General features: G+C 33.8%; 1 protein-coding gene across 1 annotated transcript in view; it reads left to right on the top strand.

The window, feature by feature from the left end:
- Positions 1-19,172, top strand: part of WDR70 (WD repeat domain 70) — a 295,974-nt gene that overhangs the window by 16,734 nt on the left and 260,068 nt on the right. Inside the window, 1 exon segment of the mRNA XM_074282629.1 lies at positions 3,227-3,425. Within this exon segment, the coding sequence (XP_074138730.1) occupies positions 3,227-3,425 (199 nt within the window).

Below are 19,172 nucleotides of genomic sequence, written 5' to 3'. Positions count from 1 at the left end.
TCTTCCAATTTTTTTTATATATACTTTTTGACCAATTTTGTTCTTTTGCCTGTGTTACTACTGACATGTACAGGAAGAATATAATTGGTATTTTATGAAATGTGATTTTTTTGTTTTGTTTTGGATGCATTAAAATCATTTTTCTCCATTATTTTGAAATTTAATAATTATCTAAATGAGAGGCTTACATTTTTGTATTTCTCCTCTTGGGAGAGTGATACCTGTGATATTATCTCTTCTGGAATATTTATTCCAATTATTAGTTCTACTATAGAACTTTAAGTCTTTTCCTTTTCAATGTCATCCACAATTCCAAATAATCTAAATTGAGATTTTTTTTTCTTTTCCCATTCACCATTAAAATCTTACTTTAAGTCCCTTATTATGCTTATTACCTAATTTTGTATTTTAAAATTCGATTGTATATTTAAATTTCATTAATTCTGGTACAGATGACCTCTTGGTTTTGTCCTTTTCTTCAATTTAGCTAATTAGTTTTTAGTTGAGGTTTTTGCATCATCTTTTAGATGAACTCCTTTACTTCCTTGCTATTTTGATAGGATTTTTTTTTTCTTTTAAATATATTGAAAAGTAGATGACCTTGAATGTAGGTGGGAACACCATCCCACCTTGTTCCCAGCCTTCCCCCACCTAGAACCTGCATTGGAGAAGATAATAGGAGAGGACTGGTTTAGCCTATATTCTCTTGTCTCAGTTAAAGATTTAGAAAGGAATAAGAGATATCTAAGGCTCTTTATTTCATTGCTAAGACTATCATTGCCATCTTTTTCTTGGTCCCCTAATTTTTCTCTTTAGCTGTTCTCACATTTATTCTTTTAAAATCTAGATGGAACATAGAGTTGCAGTTTTGTGGTTGATTTGATTCCAAGTTTAAGGATTTTCTCTTTTTTCTATCCCTAGTTGGGGTTGTGGGGAGCATACAGCAAAAGAATATAGCAACTACAGAGAAAGCTTACATAGTTTTGAAAGCTGAGGACATTAAACAGTAATAACAAAAATTCAACATTATCCCCTAAATGTTTAAATATATATATATATTTGAACTACATGTTAATTCTATGGTTGCTTTTCCTCAGGCAGTACAATCCATTCACCATCTTTTAGGTTGTTGTGCTAGTCATTCCTAAGCACAGAATGAATCCCCTCCTCACCTTGCCTCTTAGAATCCCATTTCCTTTAAAACTAAGTTCAATGACACCTTCTAAAAGAAGCCTTTCCTAATTTCCTGCCCCACTCCTACTGTAATTGCTATTGTCCTCTAAAATGACTTTACATTTATTTTGCATATAAATACTTATATCTGTGCCAATAGATTGTGAGGTAAAGGCAGAAGCCATTTCATTTTTGGTTTTATAAACCTAGCATCTAATATTGGTGTTCAGTAAATGTTTGCTGTCCATATGTCATGGATTTGATGAGAGTTGGGTAAGAGGTATCTAGATGAAATTAGGGTTAATTGAGGTCTAGTGGCAGGTTCGGGGTACAGGGAGTCAAATAGAGCTCTCCTGCAACCCCTTTGGATTCGGCACAAAGATACAGAGTTAAATGAGGTCTAGTAGCGGCGCAGGAGTTCTCTGTAAGGAATTTACAGACCCGAAAACCTACATTAATAAAAGAAGTTTATTTGGGGTTTGGAAGTAAGGTTAAAGGTAGAAAGATGCCAGGGCCGGGGCTGGCACCGGACGGACAGGAATCTTTGATATGGCCGGTGTAAGGATGCCATGTTTGGGGCTCCTGCAAAGAGTGTGCTCCAGTTTCCCTCTTTTTAAAATGGGGGCTTTTGGTAATCTTGAAAGGGGCCCATGGATGGAGTCCCATGTTGGCTCCTGGCTGGTTTCAGCCAGGGTTAGAATTTCAATAGAATTCAATGGATTTTTAGTTAAGGAACTGTTTGTGCTGAGGGTTGGGGTTGGGGAAACCTGAGCAGATCATTAGAGTGGGGGCTGGGACAGCCCAAGTTAGCTCAGATCCGGTGGGAGCTGGGAAATCCTGGATATCTCCCATTGGGATTTATGGAGGCTGGGAATTAGAAAGGAATCTTAACCCACATCAGATTAACTTTCTGTTCAGTTCAGATACATGAATTATTATGCCTAAATATCTATCAGTCATACTATTGAAATGACTCAAAGCTGATTTCATGGCTGATAAAAATAAATTAATATTCAAGGAAAAAAAGTAGTTGCTGAGTTCCTAAGATTTGTAGCTTTTATTTTTCTTTGCCTTTAACTTTCATATTCATATTTCATATTCAGAAGCTAAAAATAAAAACTTTTCTAATAGTAATGGGATGATAAGGGGGAAGTCCAAAAAAAAGCCATAATGGCTTCTTGTTGTAAACAGATAAAATCTATTTTTCGAATATGCTTTGATTCAGCATGATCTCAGTATATGAAACAGGACATGAGAAACATTGGATTAGAAAATAATTAACTTCCAAATGCTTAATTTTTTCCCAGAAGGGGAAATACATATACATACACACAATAGGATATTTAAATGTATTTCACTCAACAGGGAAAAAGTAAGGAAGTGAGAAGAGACAGAGGGACATTATGAAAGGAATTAGTCCTAAAGAAAATAAACTTTAAAGATATAAAAAAATATTTATAGCTCTTTTTGAGGTGGTGAAAAATGGGAATCCCAAGGTGAAACATGTCTATAAATTGGAAGATAAGTGAACTAGTTATATATATATGTATGAGATGGAATGTCATTGTGCTGAACACTTATCAGCCTGATAACCAATCAGGATTCTTGAGGACTAATGAATACATGCTGCCTGACGGGGAGGTGAAGGATTTAGAATGCAAAATGAGACATTTTTTTTTGGACATGGACTATGTGGAAGTTTGTTTTTTGTTTTTCTCAATTGGGGTGGGGGAGAATGGAAGGGTGAGAAGGCAGATTAAAGCTGATTAAAACAATAAAATGCTTTTTAAAAAACATGATGGACCTTCCAAGAATATAAAAGTAAATAAAAACCAAGAAATGAAGTTAATTCCCTAACTCCCTTAATAAAAACTGAAGGAAGAGAAGGACAGCTCTTAAAAAAAACATTCTTCCTCCACTATCAACAGATGCATTGTTGTAGGGATGAGGACTAAGTAATAACAAGAAATCGGCAGACCTGTCCTATGCACTGGCTGAAAAAAAAGCAAGGAGGAATGGAAAGACAGATTTTTTTTTTTTTTTCTCTTTTTAGTGACACAGAAAGCAGTGGAAGTGAAGATAGTTCAGATGAAGAATTAATTGGGCCTCCTTTGCCACCCCAAACCACTCACATACAATCTGAAGATGCAGATGAACTCATAGGTCCCCCACTTCCACCTGGATACCAGAATAGTGATGATGATGATGATGATGATGATGATGATGACGATGATGAAATACAAGATGAAATTGTAAGTGTTACTGTTTTGATATATTGCATGTGTATACTATATTATTTACTTGATCATGTCTGTATTTATTAAATGCCCCAGGTGCTATATTTATAAAGTGGAACAAAAACAAAATTGGGCAAAATTGTTTTTCTGTGGCTTGGGACAGAATTTCACTGAATATTCGAAATTCTAGAATGTTATAGAGACTTCATTTGAAATTTTTTTGTAAAAACAAGTTATTGATATCTTTTGTTCTTATGTAATCATAGTTATATGAAGGATTCCTCCTCTTTTCCTTTTCAGACAGCTATCTAATAAACAAATAATAATTTTTTAGAGAGGAAAAAAGAAATCTGCAAAACTGATCAATACACTGAAAAAAATCTGAAAAAATGTGTAATGTATAACACTTAGGGACCCTACACTTCCATGAAGGATGGGTTGGGGATAACATCTTATTCTCATATTTCTTCATTTGAGTTCTTTATAGTTATAATTTTATTAATTTACTTTTGATTTTTTTTTGTGATGTATAGTTTTTCTCTTTACATTGTTAATACATATATATGTATTGTTTTCTTGACTCTATTTCACTCTGTATTAGTTCATTTAAATCATCCCACACTTCTCTGTATTTATCACATATACCATTTCTTATAGCACAGTAATATTTTAATATATTCATATACCACAATTTGTTTTAGAATGGGCACCTGCTCTACTTCTAATTCTTAGCTCCTACGATTTTGGACTATATGGGGACTTTCTTTTTATTGATGACTTCCTGGGTATATAAGCCCAATAATGGAGTTTCTGGTTTATTTGCCCTCTGGGTTATGGCAAATGCGCTGAGGGGCAGAGACAAGAGTGTGAGTTTTTGTTTTTACCTTAGTCTGGTCCTCCCACAGTCTGAGGGACAGTGAACTGGCCTCCTATTTAAAAAGTTTGAGGACCACTGCATAAGGGCATTCATCAGTAGAACTCCCACCACCAAAATAAGGCTTCCTTTCTTTCCCATACTTTCCATCTTTGCCCTCTTCTCTTTACCCACTCCTCTGTAGGTTTTTTGATTTGGGAGACCAGAGAAATCACCATCCCCTTGTTGCGGGCGTAGCCCCTTTAAGATTCCTTGTTTGATCTACCTTTGGGACAAGATATTCTTAGGGGAAAAGATCCGTATCTGAGCCATTTTGGGCTGTACCCAGCCCCCAGTTGGTTTGGGTTTTCAGCCCTCTTTGATACAAGATCTGGTCAAAACTAGTTTGGGCTTGTACCCAGCCCCCCCCACCGGATCTGAGCTGGCCTGGATAAAGCCCGCCAAAAATCTAGCCTTCAAAGAATTAACCTGAGCTCCGCCCATTACTTCTTCAAGCAGATAAAAAGAGCAAAGTTAGAATCATCTTTGAAAGATGCTAGCTAAGATGCTTGCATCAGAGTTTCTCTGTCCCCGCCGCTTTCGGCGTTTTTCTTCCTCTATCTAATGCCTTTTACTAACCAGACCTTAACCTTGCTTCCAAACCTGGCAATAAACATCTTTTTACCCATCTAGGTTTTCGGCCTGTAAATTTATTTACAGGGGACTCTCGCCGTCACTAGACCTGATTTAACTTTGTATCCTTGCGCCGAATCCTAAGGGGGGTTCCATGTGACTCCCTGTACCCTGAATCCTGCCACTAGACCTCACTTAATCCTATTGAGGTATATACCTCATTATTAGGTATTTACCTCATGATTTTGAGGTTCCCTATTACCTCATCACCCTCATTACTAGTTTTTGACTTGACTCTGATGCATTACTCATTCTTTTCTATATTCTTGCTTTCTCTTTCTCCCCTCTTTTTTGTATCCTTCCAGACTGTAATGTAGTCTCATAAAAGAAGCATTTACCAATGCTCTTTGTATTCCTCTTAAGTGTTACCTCTGTTAAATTTTGGCCTTTGCCCTAATTTCCTCATGTTCATTTAGAATTCTTTCTGTTATTACTCTGTTGCTATTACTATCTCTATTCACTCCTACATTTTGTTTGTTCTGGTTTTTCTCCTAAAATTGTTCCAAACTTTTCTTTATTGAATGTCCATCTTTTTTTTTTTTTTTTTTTTCCCTTGAGGCAATTGGGATTAAATGACTTGCCCAAGGTTACACAGCTAAGAAGTGGTAAGTGTCTGAGACCATATTTGAACTCCGGTCCTCCTGACTTCAGGGCTGATACGCCACCAAGCTGCCCCAAATGTCCATTTTTTATCTTGTATAGTTAAGTTCAGATTTTCAAGATATTTCCATTTGCAAGATACTGCATCCTGAGCTTTATGTGTTCTTTAAACACACTCTTCAATTCCTATGAAGTTGTGGCCCCTGCTGGCAGGCTTTTGTTCCTGAAGGGCTTTGGTCAGATTGGCTGTCTTTGAGTCAGATAAACTTCCCCATTCAAGAGCCAGAGTGTCCATGACATTAAAAACTTGGAAGGAGGCTGGGGTGTGAGGATGTGTTTTATTGTAAACCTATGTTATATCCTTGGTGCTAGTATACTTGCTGTTAGTATTGTAGGAGTGGTTAACATTATTTTTTTATTGGTTCTTTATGTTTTGGTCATTGTATTAATCATAATTAAGTCTTTCAAAGTAGTTGGTCTTTACAATGATTTTTTTGTCCCTTCTAATTCTTTTTTAAAACAATTTTTAAATTTGTCAGTAGTATTTTATTTTTCTAAATGTATATAAAGATAGTTTCAACATTCATTTTTATAAAGCTTTGTGTTCCATATTTTTCCCTCTCCAACTCTCCATATTTTTCCCTCTCCAACTCCATTACCTTCCTCCTCCCCAAGACAGCAAGCAATCTGATATAGGTTAAATATGTGCAATTCTTTTAAATATATTTCCATATCTGTCATGGTGTACAAGAAAAAATCAGATCAAAAGGGGAAAAAACCATGAGAAAGAAAAAAAAAAGCAAACAGACAAAAACAACATAAAAAGGTGAAAAAAGTATGCTTCAATCCACATTTCATCTTCCTAGTTCTCTCTCTAGATGCAGTTGGCAGTTTCCTTCCGAAATTTATTAGAACTGCCTTGAATGACTACTTGTTTTTATTGAATAAATTACTCTCCTGGTTCAATTCATCTCACTCTGCATCAATTCATAAAAGTTTTTCCAGGTTTCCTTGAAATAATCCATTTCATTATTTTTTTTACTATGTAATATTATTCCAGTATATTCCAATACAATAATTTGTTCAGCCATTTCCCAATTTAAGGGCATTCCCTTAGTTTCTTGTTCTTTGTCACTTTTATTAAAAAAAAAAAAAAAAAAAAGAAAAAAAAAGAATTATGTATATTTTTTACATATGGGTTCTTTACTTCTTTCTTTGTTCTCATAGGAGTATAAAGCCTAGTTGTGGTATTGATGAGTCAAAGGATATGCTCAGCTTATTCGTTTTTTTTGGTACAGCTCCAAATTGTTTTTCCAGAATGGACACCAATTCACAGCTCCATAGTGCATCAATGTGCCTGTTTCCCCAGAACTTGTCCAGTATTTTCTTTTCTTTTCTTTTTTTTTTTTTTTTTTCTTTTTTAATCAACTGCCAATCTGATGGAGGGATGGAACTACTAAGATGCTTTAAGTGCATCTCTGATTATTAGTTGTTTTGGAGCATTTTTTTTTTTTATGGTTTGTTGGTAGCTTGGATTTCTTCCTCTGAAAACTGCCTATTCATATTCTTTGGAAATTTATCTTATGAGGAATAACTCTTAATTTTATAAATGTAAATAATTAAATATCTAGGAAATGAGACCTTTAAGAGAGAAACTTAACTGCAAATATTTTCCCACTTAACTTTCCTTTTTAACTTTAATTACATTAGTTTTGTTTTACATACTTTATGTAATTGGAATTGCCCATTTTTTCTTTTGTGATCCTCATTTGATCATGAATTCTTCCCTTATCTGTGGTTTTCAAAGGTAGTTTTCTGCTTCTGTAAAATATGATCTTTTATAGCAAAATCATGTATCCTTTTTGACCTTAACTAGGAATGAGGTAAGAAGTGTTGGTTTGATTTCAGCTAATAAATTTAGGGAAGCTCAGCACTGAAACGTTCACCAGTAGATGATAAATATTGTGGGCATGATATTCATGAAAATCTTTTGAGATGTGAAAGAGTGGGGATTTGCATTCAGTCCATTAGTCAGCATGCATTTATTAAACTCCTACTATGTTTGAGAAATTACGTAAGGTTCTGAGATGAAAATACAATGAATAGAACAATATACATTGGTCAAGGGAGAATTCATATTAACGCTCCTAAATGTGAGAATCATTTTAGCTAAGATTCACCTTTTAATTTGTATAATTTCTTCTATTTGTTTTTTTGTGGATTCTTCCTTCCTATTCCTGGTTAATGGGCAGGGATTCATAAGTCCTTGCCTTTGTTCCTAGATCTTCAATGGGGAGTCTACTCTCTGATCTAATAGTCTACATAAGAAAAACCAAAAGGATAAATATTTCCCATTGTATATTTTGGAATGGGTATAGTTGGATGGAAAATCATTTGAACAGTTCTTTTTCTCTGTTGCTTTATCAGGAATGAAAGGTGGGAGATGATAGTGGTAGTACTTGGTTAGGGTTCTTCTATTTTGTTGTTGTTGTTGTTGTGGCCTTATTCATTGTTATTTCTCAAAAATATACATATTGCAATGAAGGAAGACTCAGCTGTACTATTGACATTTGAGGTTTTACATCTCTGAACTCTCTAGATAGCACCATAGTACTGAGTCCTGAACTTGCAGTCAGGAAGACCTGAGTTCAAATATTATCTCAGGCACTCTATAGCTTTGTGATGTTAGGCAAGTCACTTACTTCACCTCTGTTTGACTCAGGTTTCTCAATTGTAAATGGGAACTAATAGTAATACCTACCTTTCTAAGTTGTGAGAATTAAATGAAATAATATTTGTATATCATTTAGCATAGTACCTGGAATGTTATAGGCATTATATAAATGCCTTTTCTCTTTCCTTCCCTTTCCCTTTGTTTTATTCTTAACATAATTGAAATTAAGACTTAAAAATATAAGTCCTTATTAAACATCAATTTTTTTTAAAAAATAAAAGTTTAACTCTTAAATTTGTTCAAGTCAGTATAAAATCTGTTACCTTGAAACTCTAGTTTGCATCACATAGCACACACTAGATATTGAATTGAGAATTTTCCTTTAAAAACTGTGTTATAAAGGAATTTGAGGAAACTCTTTGAAAAGTTTTAATTGGGTATTTTAAATTGAGGTTTAAATATTCTTAAATACTTTATTTTATTTTATAATTATAAAATTTTTTTTGATATATATGCATGAGTAATTTTTTTTTTTATAACATTATTCCTTGTATTCATTTTTCCAAAATTTCCCCTCCCTCCCTCCCTCCCTCTACTCCCTCCCCTAGATGACAGGCAATCTCATACATTTTACATGTGTTACAATATAATCTAGATACAATATATGTGTGTAAATCCCATTTTCTTGTTGCACGTTAAGTAGATTCCGAAGGTGTAAGTAACCTGAGTAGATAGACAGTAGTGCTAACAATTTACATTCACTTCCCAGTGTTCCTTCTCTAGGGTGTAGTTGTTTCTGTCCATCATTGATCAATTGGAAGTGAGTTGGATCTTCTTTATGTTGAAGATATCCACTTCCATCAGAATACATCTTCATACAACATTGAAGTATACAGCAATCTTCTGGTTCTATTCATTTCACTCAGCATCAGTTGATGTAAGTCTCTCCAAGCCTCTCTGTATTCCTCCTGCTGGTCATATCTTACAGAGCAATAATATTCCATAACCATCATATACCAACCATTCTGCAATTGATGGGCATCCATTCATCTTCCAGTTTCTAGCCACTACGAAAAGAGCTGCCACAAACATTTTGGCACATACAGGTCCCTTTCCCCTCCTCAGTATTTCTTTGGGATATAAGCCCAATAGCAGCAATGCTGGATCAAAGGGTATGCACAGTTTGATAACTTTTTGGGCATAGTTCCAAATTGCTCTCCAGAATGGTTCAATTCTTTCACAGCTCCACCAACAATGTATTAGTGTCCCAGTTTTCCCACATCCCCTCCAACATTCATCATTATTTGTTCCTGTCATCTTAGCCAATCTGACAGTGTGTAGTGGTATCTCAGAGTTGTCTTAATTTGCATTTCTCTGATCAGTAGTGATTTGGAACACTCTTTCATATGAGTGGATATAATTTCAATTTCATCATCTGAAAATTGTCTGTTCATATCCTTTGACCATTTATCAATTGGAGAATGGTTTGATTTCTTATAAATCAGGGTCAGTTCTCTATATATTTTGGAAATGAGACCTTTATCAGAACTTTTAACTGTAAAAATACTTTCCCAATTTGTTACTTCCCTTCTAATCTTGTTTGCATTATTATTGTTTGTACAGAAACTTTTTAGTTTGATATAATCAAAATCTTCTATTTTGTGATCAATAATGGTCTCTAGTTCTCCTCTGGTCATGAATTCCTTCCTCCTCCACAGGTCTGAGAGGTAGACTATTCTCTGTTCCTCTAATCTATTTATGATCTCATTCTTTATGCCTAAATCATGGACCCATTTTGAGCTTATCTTGGTATATGGTGTTAAGTGTGGATCCATATCTAATTTCTGCCATACTAATTTCCAGTTTTCCCAACAGTTTTTTTCAAATAATGAATTTTTATCCCCAATGTTGGTATCTTTGGGTTTGTCAAAGACTAGATTGCTATAGATATACCCTTTTTTGTCTTGTGTACCTAATCTGTTCCACTGATCAACTGGTCTATTTCTTAGCCAATACCAAATGATTTTGGTGACTGCTGCTATATAATATAGCTTTAGATCAGGTAAACCTAGACCACCTTCATCTGACTTTTTTTTCATTAGTTCCCTTGCAATTCTCGATCTTTTATTCTTCCATATGAATTTTGTTGTTATTTTTTCTAGGTCATTAAAATAGTTTCTTGGGAGTCTGATTGGTATAGCATTAAATAAATAGCTTAGTTTGGGGAGTATTGTCATCTTTATTATATTCGCTCGGCCTATCCAAAAGCACTGAATGTCTTTCCAATTATTTAAATCTGACTTTATTTTTGTGGCAAGTGTTTCGTAATTTTGCTCGTATAAATCCTGACTTTTCTTTGGTAGATGGATTCCCAAATATTTTATACTCTCAACATTTGTTTGGAATGGAATTTCTCTTTGTATCTCTTGCTGTTGCATTTTGTTGGTGATATATAAAAATGCTGAGGATTTATGTGGATTTATTTTGTATCCTGCATTCTTAAATACTTTCAATAACAGGGCAGACAATCTTAGCCACTGTAGAGGTTAGGGGAAATTTAAGTCATTTTCTTCAAGTGGATCTGTATTGCTGTCACAGCCAGTCCCAAGTTATTAGGGAAAATAAAGGAGTCCTGTAGGAAACAGAAATAAAAAGTTTTTGGGGAAAGAAGGAATCTGAGATGATGGAAGAGTAGGAAGAGATTTGATTTTTGTCAGGATGATGGAAAATGGAAGAATATTATCCTGAGGTGGAAGGAAGGGAAAGGACACTTGTATGATGATAGCTTAAAAACAGATTGGTAGCTCTTTCTGAGGAGGAGAGAGTTAGATGTTCCAAGAGCAAAGTAGCTCCTTGTCCTCCCAGCAATTGTATAAGTAAACCAGAGAAACTTTTAACTTGAGACATCATCTAAAAAGAAGCATGGGAAGAAGAGGGTCATTACAGAGATATTTGTTTACCATTTGTTTATGAGTTAAACAAATCTTCTTGGGACATGCATCTAAGATATAATATATAATGACATATTAAAAGGAAACACTTTCAGATCATAATTATTTGATATGCTGGGGGAGGGAATCCTCTTTGAGAGTTAATCCATATTTACTAGTACTCAAATATCACCTGGTGACATTTCCTGTAGAGTTTATTAGCTAATATTGTAAATGATTCACACCATGGTGATTTCTGGTTTCCAGCAAGTTTCTTTTTCTCTGTTTCTCTTCTGATTTATTATGATTAAGATGTCTTTGAATATTTTCTGTATTTTATGAGAATGAATGATTTTCTCAATTTATCTTCTGAGGGGTATAGATATTTTTAGCTGAATGATATAGATCAGAAATTTTTTTTTTTTTTTTTTGAGAAAGCAAAAGACAGGTATTGGATTATCAACTTTAGAGATAGTCCCTCATTTTTTGACATTTATATTTTAAAATTTTTGTGTATGTAGAAGATGGAAAATTAATGTTAAGTAACACTTTAAGTAACACTTTTAATTTGATCCAGATGTTTTCAGGGAGTGACTCAGGAGAAAACCACCATTCTTTGCTAAATATTCAGAAGATTTCTCAGATTTCTTCTTGATTTCAGAATCTGACAACAGCGTGGACGATGAGTCTGCATAACTAAGTGAACTTACTATTTAAAATTTAATGTGTATCTATATATATGTATATACATATATATATATATGTATTACACACATACACACACACATACATACACATATACACAAATTTTTTTTTAGATCATCAAAATTTCTTTCAGTAAAATCTCTCCATTTTCCCATCTTTCAGAGAATTTTTTTATGTAACAAAACTATTATTTTTAAAAAAAATTTATTTTATTGAGCAGAATCAGATCATCATTATACACTTCAATAACAATACTGTATGAGGATGTATTGTGATGGAAGTGGATATCTTTGAAAAAGAGAAGATCTAATTCAGTTTCAATTGATCAATGATGAACAAAATCAGCTACACCCAGAGAAGAAATACTGGGAAATGAATGTGAACTACTTGCATTTTTGTTTTTCTTCCCAGGTTATTTTTACCTTCTAAATCCAATTCTTCTTGTGCAACAAGAGAACTGTACGGTTCTGCACACATACATTGTACCTAGGACATACTATGCCATTTAGGGAAGGGAGTGGAGGGAGTAAAGGGAAAAGTCAGAACAGAAGTGAGTGCAAGGGATAATGTTGTAAATATTTATCCATGCATATGTTCTGTCAATAAAAAATTATAATAATAAAAAAATTATTTTATTTGAGAAAACAGAATAAGAAAAAAGAAAAACAGAAAAAGAATACAAAACAAAGTAAAGCAGAACATAAGGAAGAATTAAAAATATATAACAATAAATTACTGGATCAGGAAGGAATTGAAGAAATTATATTTATGAATGTCCATTTTTTTCTTGTAAATTGTTCTTTGGTTTTCTGGTGCACACCTTATTTACTTTATTCTTTCTTTCCCTTTTCATCCTCATCATCCCCAAGCAAGTTACAGTTAAGAACACATCACACACACACACACACACACACACACACACACACACACACACACACACACACACACACACACGTCTTTCCTATCCCTGCTGTTTCTGTATTTATAGATTTTGGAGGGTGTTACACCCTTCATGGTATATATCTAGCGCTGCCTATTGAACCCATTCCCTATGTAAGTACGTTTTCAGAATTTCAAGCTCTCACTCCCCCTCTAATACCCTTGTCTATTCTTCCTTTGCATCTCATTTGTATAATATGATTACTGATTTTACCTTAACTCTGCCAATCTTTCTTTTGAACTACTCTGTTGTTGATATGAATCTTAAACATATAGTATACATTTCCCATGTAAAGATAAATTAAACAATTTGTGTATGTTTAAACAGGTTATCCATGTTGAGTTCCTTAAAATTGATCTTTCATATTGGCTTTTATATGTTAAATTTTCTGTTAAGTTTGAGTTTGGTTGACAGAAAGTCCTGAAAATCTGCAATTTCATTTAATGTTCATTTTTTTCTCATTTAAAACTATGGATAATTTTGCTGGATATGATATTTTTGACTGCAGGCCTAATTCTTTTGATTGTTGGTAGATATGATTCCAGGACTTGTGGTCTTTTATTGTAGCTTCTATTAAGTCTTTTAAAATTCTAATTGTAGCCCCGGTATATTTGAATTATTTGTTTCTTGTTTCTTACAAAATTTTCTCTTTGATTTGGGGGTTTTAAAATTTGGCAGTAATATTCCTGTGTGTTCCACAAAGGATCTTGTTGAGGCGATGATCGATGGATTTTTTTTCTGTTTCTACTTTTTCCTCACAATTTTCTTGGATTATTTCCTGCATTATTGTATCAGTGTTCTCTTTTGCATCAGAACTTTCTGACATCCTATATTTTCTCTTCTTGATCTGTTCTCCAGATCTGTGATTTTTCTATATGATGTTTCACCTTCTATTTTATTTTTTCACTCTTTATAATGTTTTGTAATTCTTGGTCTCTCATATCTTCACTGGCTTTCCCTTGCCCAATTCTAATTATCAATGAATTATTTTCAACTTTGAGACTCTGTATCTCCTTTTCTAGTTGGTTAACTTTTTTTCCATAATCATCTTGTTTTTCTTGGATTGTCTGTGTTTAGTTTTTAGTTTTTCCTCAATGTCTCTCATTTGATTTTAAAATTACTTTTTAAATTCTTCCTTAAATTCTATCTGAGCAGGGATCCATTTCACCTTTTTCTTTGGGATAGAGGCTCCCCCCCCCCCCCCTTCTGAGGCTGGGGTTAAGTGACTTGCCCAGGGTCACACAGCTAGGAAATATTAAGTGTCTGAGACCAGATTTGAACTCGGGTCCTCCTGAATTCAAGGCTGGTGCTCTATCCACTGTGCCACCTAGCTGCCCAATTAAAATGTCTTCTGAAGATCTTCCTCATTCCCATAGAATGTTTCTATGGTGGGATTCTTTATTTTTTGCTGGTTCATTTTTTTAAATGAAATGTATTAATGTAAGCACCTCTAATTATAGGGTAGAAAGATGGTGCCTCAAGCTTCCCTTTAACTATCCCCTCTGACCAGGAAACAAAAACCAAGAGCTCCTCACTCCTACAAGTGCCCATAGCCAACAGCATCCCTGCTTTCTTGCTTTTGCACTCCTTATCTCTCAGGACTGGATCTCAGCAGCACACCTGACCTGGAATTCCCAAACAGTCTAGGTTTCTTCACTCTTCCTGGATTCAGGTCCAGACTCAACAAATGGTCTGGGAGGTAAAAGTCTCTGTGGTTCTTGCTGAGGTTGTAACTAGCCCCAAGGAGTCCCCATTTGGTGTTTAAGTGAAGGTAGCTGGGAGGTGAACAAACAATATTCTTTAAAAGAGAAGAGAACAAAAATCTGCAAAAATGAGTAATATGTTGTGAAAAATCTGGTTATTTTCCTGCATTGGCTTTGTTTAAAAAAAAAAAAATGGTTTTTCACTCTGTACTCTTGAGTCCATCACTTCTCTACTAGGTAGCCAATTTTATTATCTTCTAGAACCATGGTTGTTCACTGGGATGAGTTGAGTTTCTCATTACATTACTGTATAATTTGCTCTTTTAGTTATGCTCTCTTCATTCTTAATAAATTCATATACATCTCAGGTTTTAAAAAAAAACATTCCTTTTATCATTTCCTACAGCTCAGTAGTAGTCTATTATTATATTCATAGACCATAACTTGTTCAGACATTTCCTAATTAATGGAGTCCTCCTCAGATTCAATTCTTTGCCATCATGAAAAGAGCTACTATAAACGTTTTTGTATATTTTGGTTCTCTTCCTTTTTCCTTGATTTCTTTGAGGGATACTTTTAGTAGCAATATTGCTGTGTCAAAAAGTATGTATAATTTAATAACTTTTGGAACATGGTTCTAAAAGGCTTTCCAGAATGATTAGACTAGATCATGGTGACCATCAACAGTGCAATAATACTTGTTTTAATCAGGTACCAATCTGAGTGGTTGTGAGATAGAATTTTGGAGTTTTTTATGTTTTCACATTTCATTTTTTGAATTATTATTGATAGATATTTTTTCATATGGTTGTTGATAGCTTGGATTTCTTTTGAAAACTGCATTTTCATATCTTTTGACCATTTATCATATCAGGACTGTAAACCAAAGTTTTAGAAGAAAATAGCAAATAGGAAGTCTCATTTGGAGAATGCATTTATGGAACAAAATATAGGTAGGAAATGATAGATTATGGCTATAAATAAAATTTAAAGTAATTTTTAATTTTAAATTTTTTCTGTTAATCAGATTCCAAAAGATTCCAAAGTTTGTATTTTGAGCAAAAATATTTAGACAAATCCTGAATAAACTGAAATGTGATGAAAGATTTGTTTTTATCATCATCTTTAAATGTAGATGTTTAGTTTAGATACATAACTAGTAAAGAATTAGGAATGGTGTCAAATTAGATTAATAGATGTTTTACTTTTCATGTATAAGAAAGTCTTTATAATATCTTTTAACTATATACATAAAATGAAACAAATAAAATGATAATATTTTATAATGTATTAAGTCATGTAGATAATTGTATGAGTTTGTGAGTTTGAAATTGTGTTCGTCTCACCTTTGTCACTAGCTTATTGTGTGACTATGAAAACATTAATTTTTTTATCTCATAATAAATGGAGGAGATTACTTCTGGAAATTGTGGTTATATGTGGAATCTATCACTTCTAATCTTCCTTGGAATTCTATGAACAGAGAATCCCATGGCCTGGAAAAATGTTTCAGGCAGTGATTTCTTCAAATTGCTTCGAAATTTCATGATAGGAAAATGAAATGTAGGTGGATCATGATAGAGGCAGTCCCAGATATTGATGGAATTGAAGATTTAAATTCATTATCTTTACAATGAAATAGAGATGAAACTCATTAAATTTGAGGCTTATCCATATAGTAGAGCGATAGCTATTTTTGCAATAGACTTTCAAAGTGTTTGGAGTCTGTGAAGGTGAATCTATGTGTGTAGAAAGCATAAATGAGTGTTTAACACTCAGAGTGCTAAGTATTCTTACTTTAAAAAAAAGATTACCACAAATGTGTAGGCATCTCAGTATTTTTCACATTTTTAAAATTAAATTGCTGATATTGCAAACAGATCAGTTTTACTTTTGGGATATCATTTTGCAGATGGAAGATAATGTCAATACCTTGCAACTGTAGAATATTTCCAGGTGAGCATTTAGTGGTATATAGGGATTATAAATACTTAATCTTGAGAGTGAACAGATCCCTGAATGATTTTTCCTTAGATTTCTTTTCCACATTTCATAATTGTTGGTTTTTTTTTAAATCTTAGAGTTTATGTTTAGCTGTTATGATTTTTCAAGAACTTATATGTCAAGAGTATTATTCTGCATAGTATATATAAATCACTTTTTAACATATTGGCCTTATGTCAATAATGTGAGCATTTAAAAAATTTAATGTAGCTAAAAACTTTTTGGGAAAAAAAATGGATGCCTGCATGTAACTTATTTTGCTTGTTTTATTTCCTTTCATAAATTGTGAGAATTAGCTGCCTTTCTCCTGAGGAACAAAGGATTCATAAAAACCTTACAACTTCTGAAATGTGGCTAATATATTAGAATGCACAGATTTCATTTGAATCCTCTTGTGTCCTTTTGATGCCAGTTGTAAAATTGCTGTTCAGTGAGTCCCTTATTTTTATCTTTAAAAAAGACCTATTATAGTCTCTTTCTCTAGGTTTTGTTGAGGGAAGATTTTAGAATTTAGATTTAAATTCAAATTTTATTTTTTTTGGAAATATTTTCCTAATGTTGCTAGATGAAAATAGAATGTGCTTTTGAGTTTCATATAATGAGAATAGTGAAGCAATAAATATCTGAATATTTATAGTCACTTGCTTGAACAATAAAAAAAAGGCAGTTATAAATCCTTTTGTGAAGAAACAGAAACAGCTTACAATTTCTCTTTTGTACAAGCTCAGATTGCCATAAGTCACAGTTGTTTTAAGAGATAAAACTATTTGTTGAAATTTTCTGTTATCATTTTTATTACTTTCCTTGTTCTACTAATATCATCTTGAATCAGTTTGCTTAAGTCTTTTTATGTTTCTCTGTATTGATCATGGTTATTATTCTTTACACATGATATTTTTTCTTCTGCCTTAGTGCCTTTGATGAATTGCCCTTCATCCTCATATCCTTCCTGCTTGACAAGGAACTTTTCCTAATTTATTTCATTTAATGTCCCTTCTCCCTCATTCATTATTTACTTATTTCTCATGTATTCATTAATTACTTAACCGTGAACATATTTCTTCAATGAGGTTTTGCACCTTTTTTTTGCAATTTTTCCAATTGTTATTTTTAAAATATTATTTTTCTTCAGTATTTTTTGTGCCTCTTTTATCAAGCTGTTAATTCTCTTTTCATAATTTTCTTATATTGCTCTCCTTTCTTTAATGGTTTTTCCTCTAAAAGTCATATTTGACTTTTAAAACCAATTTTTTGCCCATTTAAAAATTGCTCTTTTAGCTCTTCTAGGAATACTTGTTGGACTTCTGCCCAATTTGCATTTTTTTTGAATCTTTGTGGATGCTTTCAAGTCATTGTTTTCTTCTGAGTTAGTGTCTTGAGCTTTTTTTGTCATCATAGATACTTTCTGTGGTAAAATTATTATTATTTTTTTTTCTTTTTTTTTTTTCTGAGGCTGGGGTTAGGTGACTTGCCCAGGGTCACACAGCTAGGAAGTATTAAGTGTCTGAGATCACATTTGAACTCGGGTCCTCCTGAATTCAAGGCTGGTGCTCTATCCACTGCGCCACCTAGCTGCCCCTCACTGAAATTCTACTTTAGCTCTAACAAAGTTTCCTTGTTACTCACGATTATTTCTGGGTCAGAGAGACTTTTCCACTGAGATCTGGATTGGAGGCTTTTCCACTGGAATCAGGATCTTGTCAGCCCTGTTTAGGCACCAACCCGAGCTCAGTCGGTAAAGCATGAGACTCTTTATCTCAGGGTCGTGGATTCAAGCCCCACATTGGGCGCAAAATTGTAAAGTTCCTGTTGTCTCTCAGTTGTAAAATATTCTCTGGGAGGAGGTTTCTTTTCTGTATAATCTTTTCCTCTGTGTACAGGTTTCTTGGGAGGTTTCTGGAGCCTCCAGCTAACCTCTTCTTCTTCTTCCTGAATCCTGGCTCTGAATCTCCTCCAGCTCCTCCTTCCCCAATCCAGACTCTCTCCTTCCAGACTGCTGTCCAAACTCTGTCCCAGGCTAGACTAACTCCTTGCCCTACTGCCCTCCTCTTTTATCCTAGCAGAGAATGGGCTAGTGAGAACTCAAGGGGCCTATGGGGAAACACTTCGACCAATGAACTTGCTCCCTCCAAAGGTGCAAACTCCTTTTAACATGTAAACTCTCCCTCAGAAGCCCAAAGGTGTAAACTCCCTTCAAAGGCCTGAACCAAAAGTGTGAATTCTGAGCCAGAGAATTGTTTAGACAGCCTGAGTTATCACCTTGTAATCCTAACACATATCAAAATAGGTATAATATAGGATACAAAATAAAACTATGGTATGTTCACAAAGTTATATGATAATAGATTATATTTTTATTGTGCTTTATGATACATAATCAACTGTTTTCACTATTTTAAATTTCTTTAAACAAATTTCTTGTTAATTCTCCTGCCACCTTTTAAATATTATCACTTCACAGGCATTCTCTATCCATATAGAACTCCAAAATAGCCCTTCCTTATAAGGAAGAAATGTGGCTGAGCAAAATTTAAAACAAACAAACCCAAATTGGTAATGTCTGATAGTGTATATTGTATTATATAGTCTACCAACTCTCTGTGGATCAGGAAGGATATGAAGGCATGACTCACTGTTAGCCCTCTGAAGTCAGGATTGGT

This window comes from Sminthopsis crassicaudata, chromosome 1, assembly GCF_048593235.1.
Source record: "Sminthopsis crassicaudata isolate SCR6 chromosome 1, ASM4859323v1, whole genome shotgun sequence".
Classification (NCBI taxonomy): Eukaryota; Metazoa; Chordata; class Mammalia; order Dasyuromorphia; family Dasyuridae; genus Sminthopsis; species Sminthopsis crassicaudata.
The sequence above is the reverse complement of the archived record's forward strand: the minus strand, read 5'-3'. Positions and strand labels throughout refer to the sequence as shown.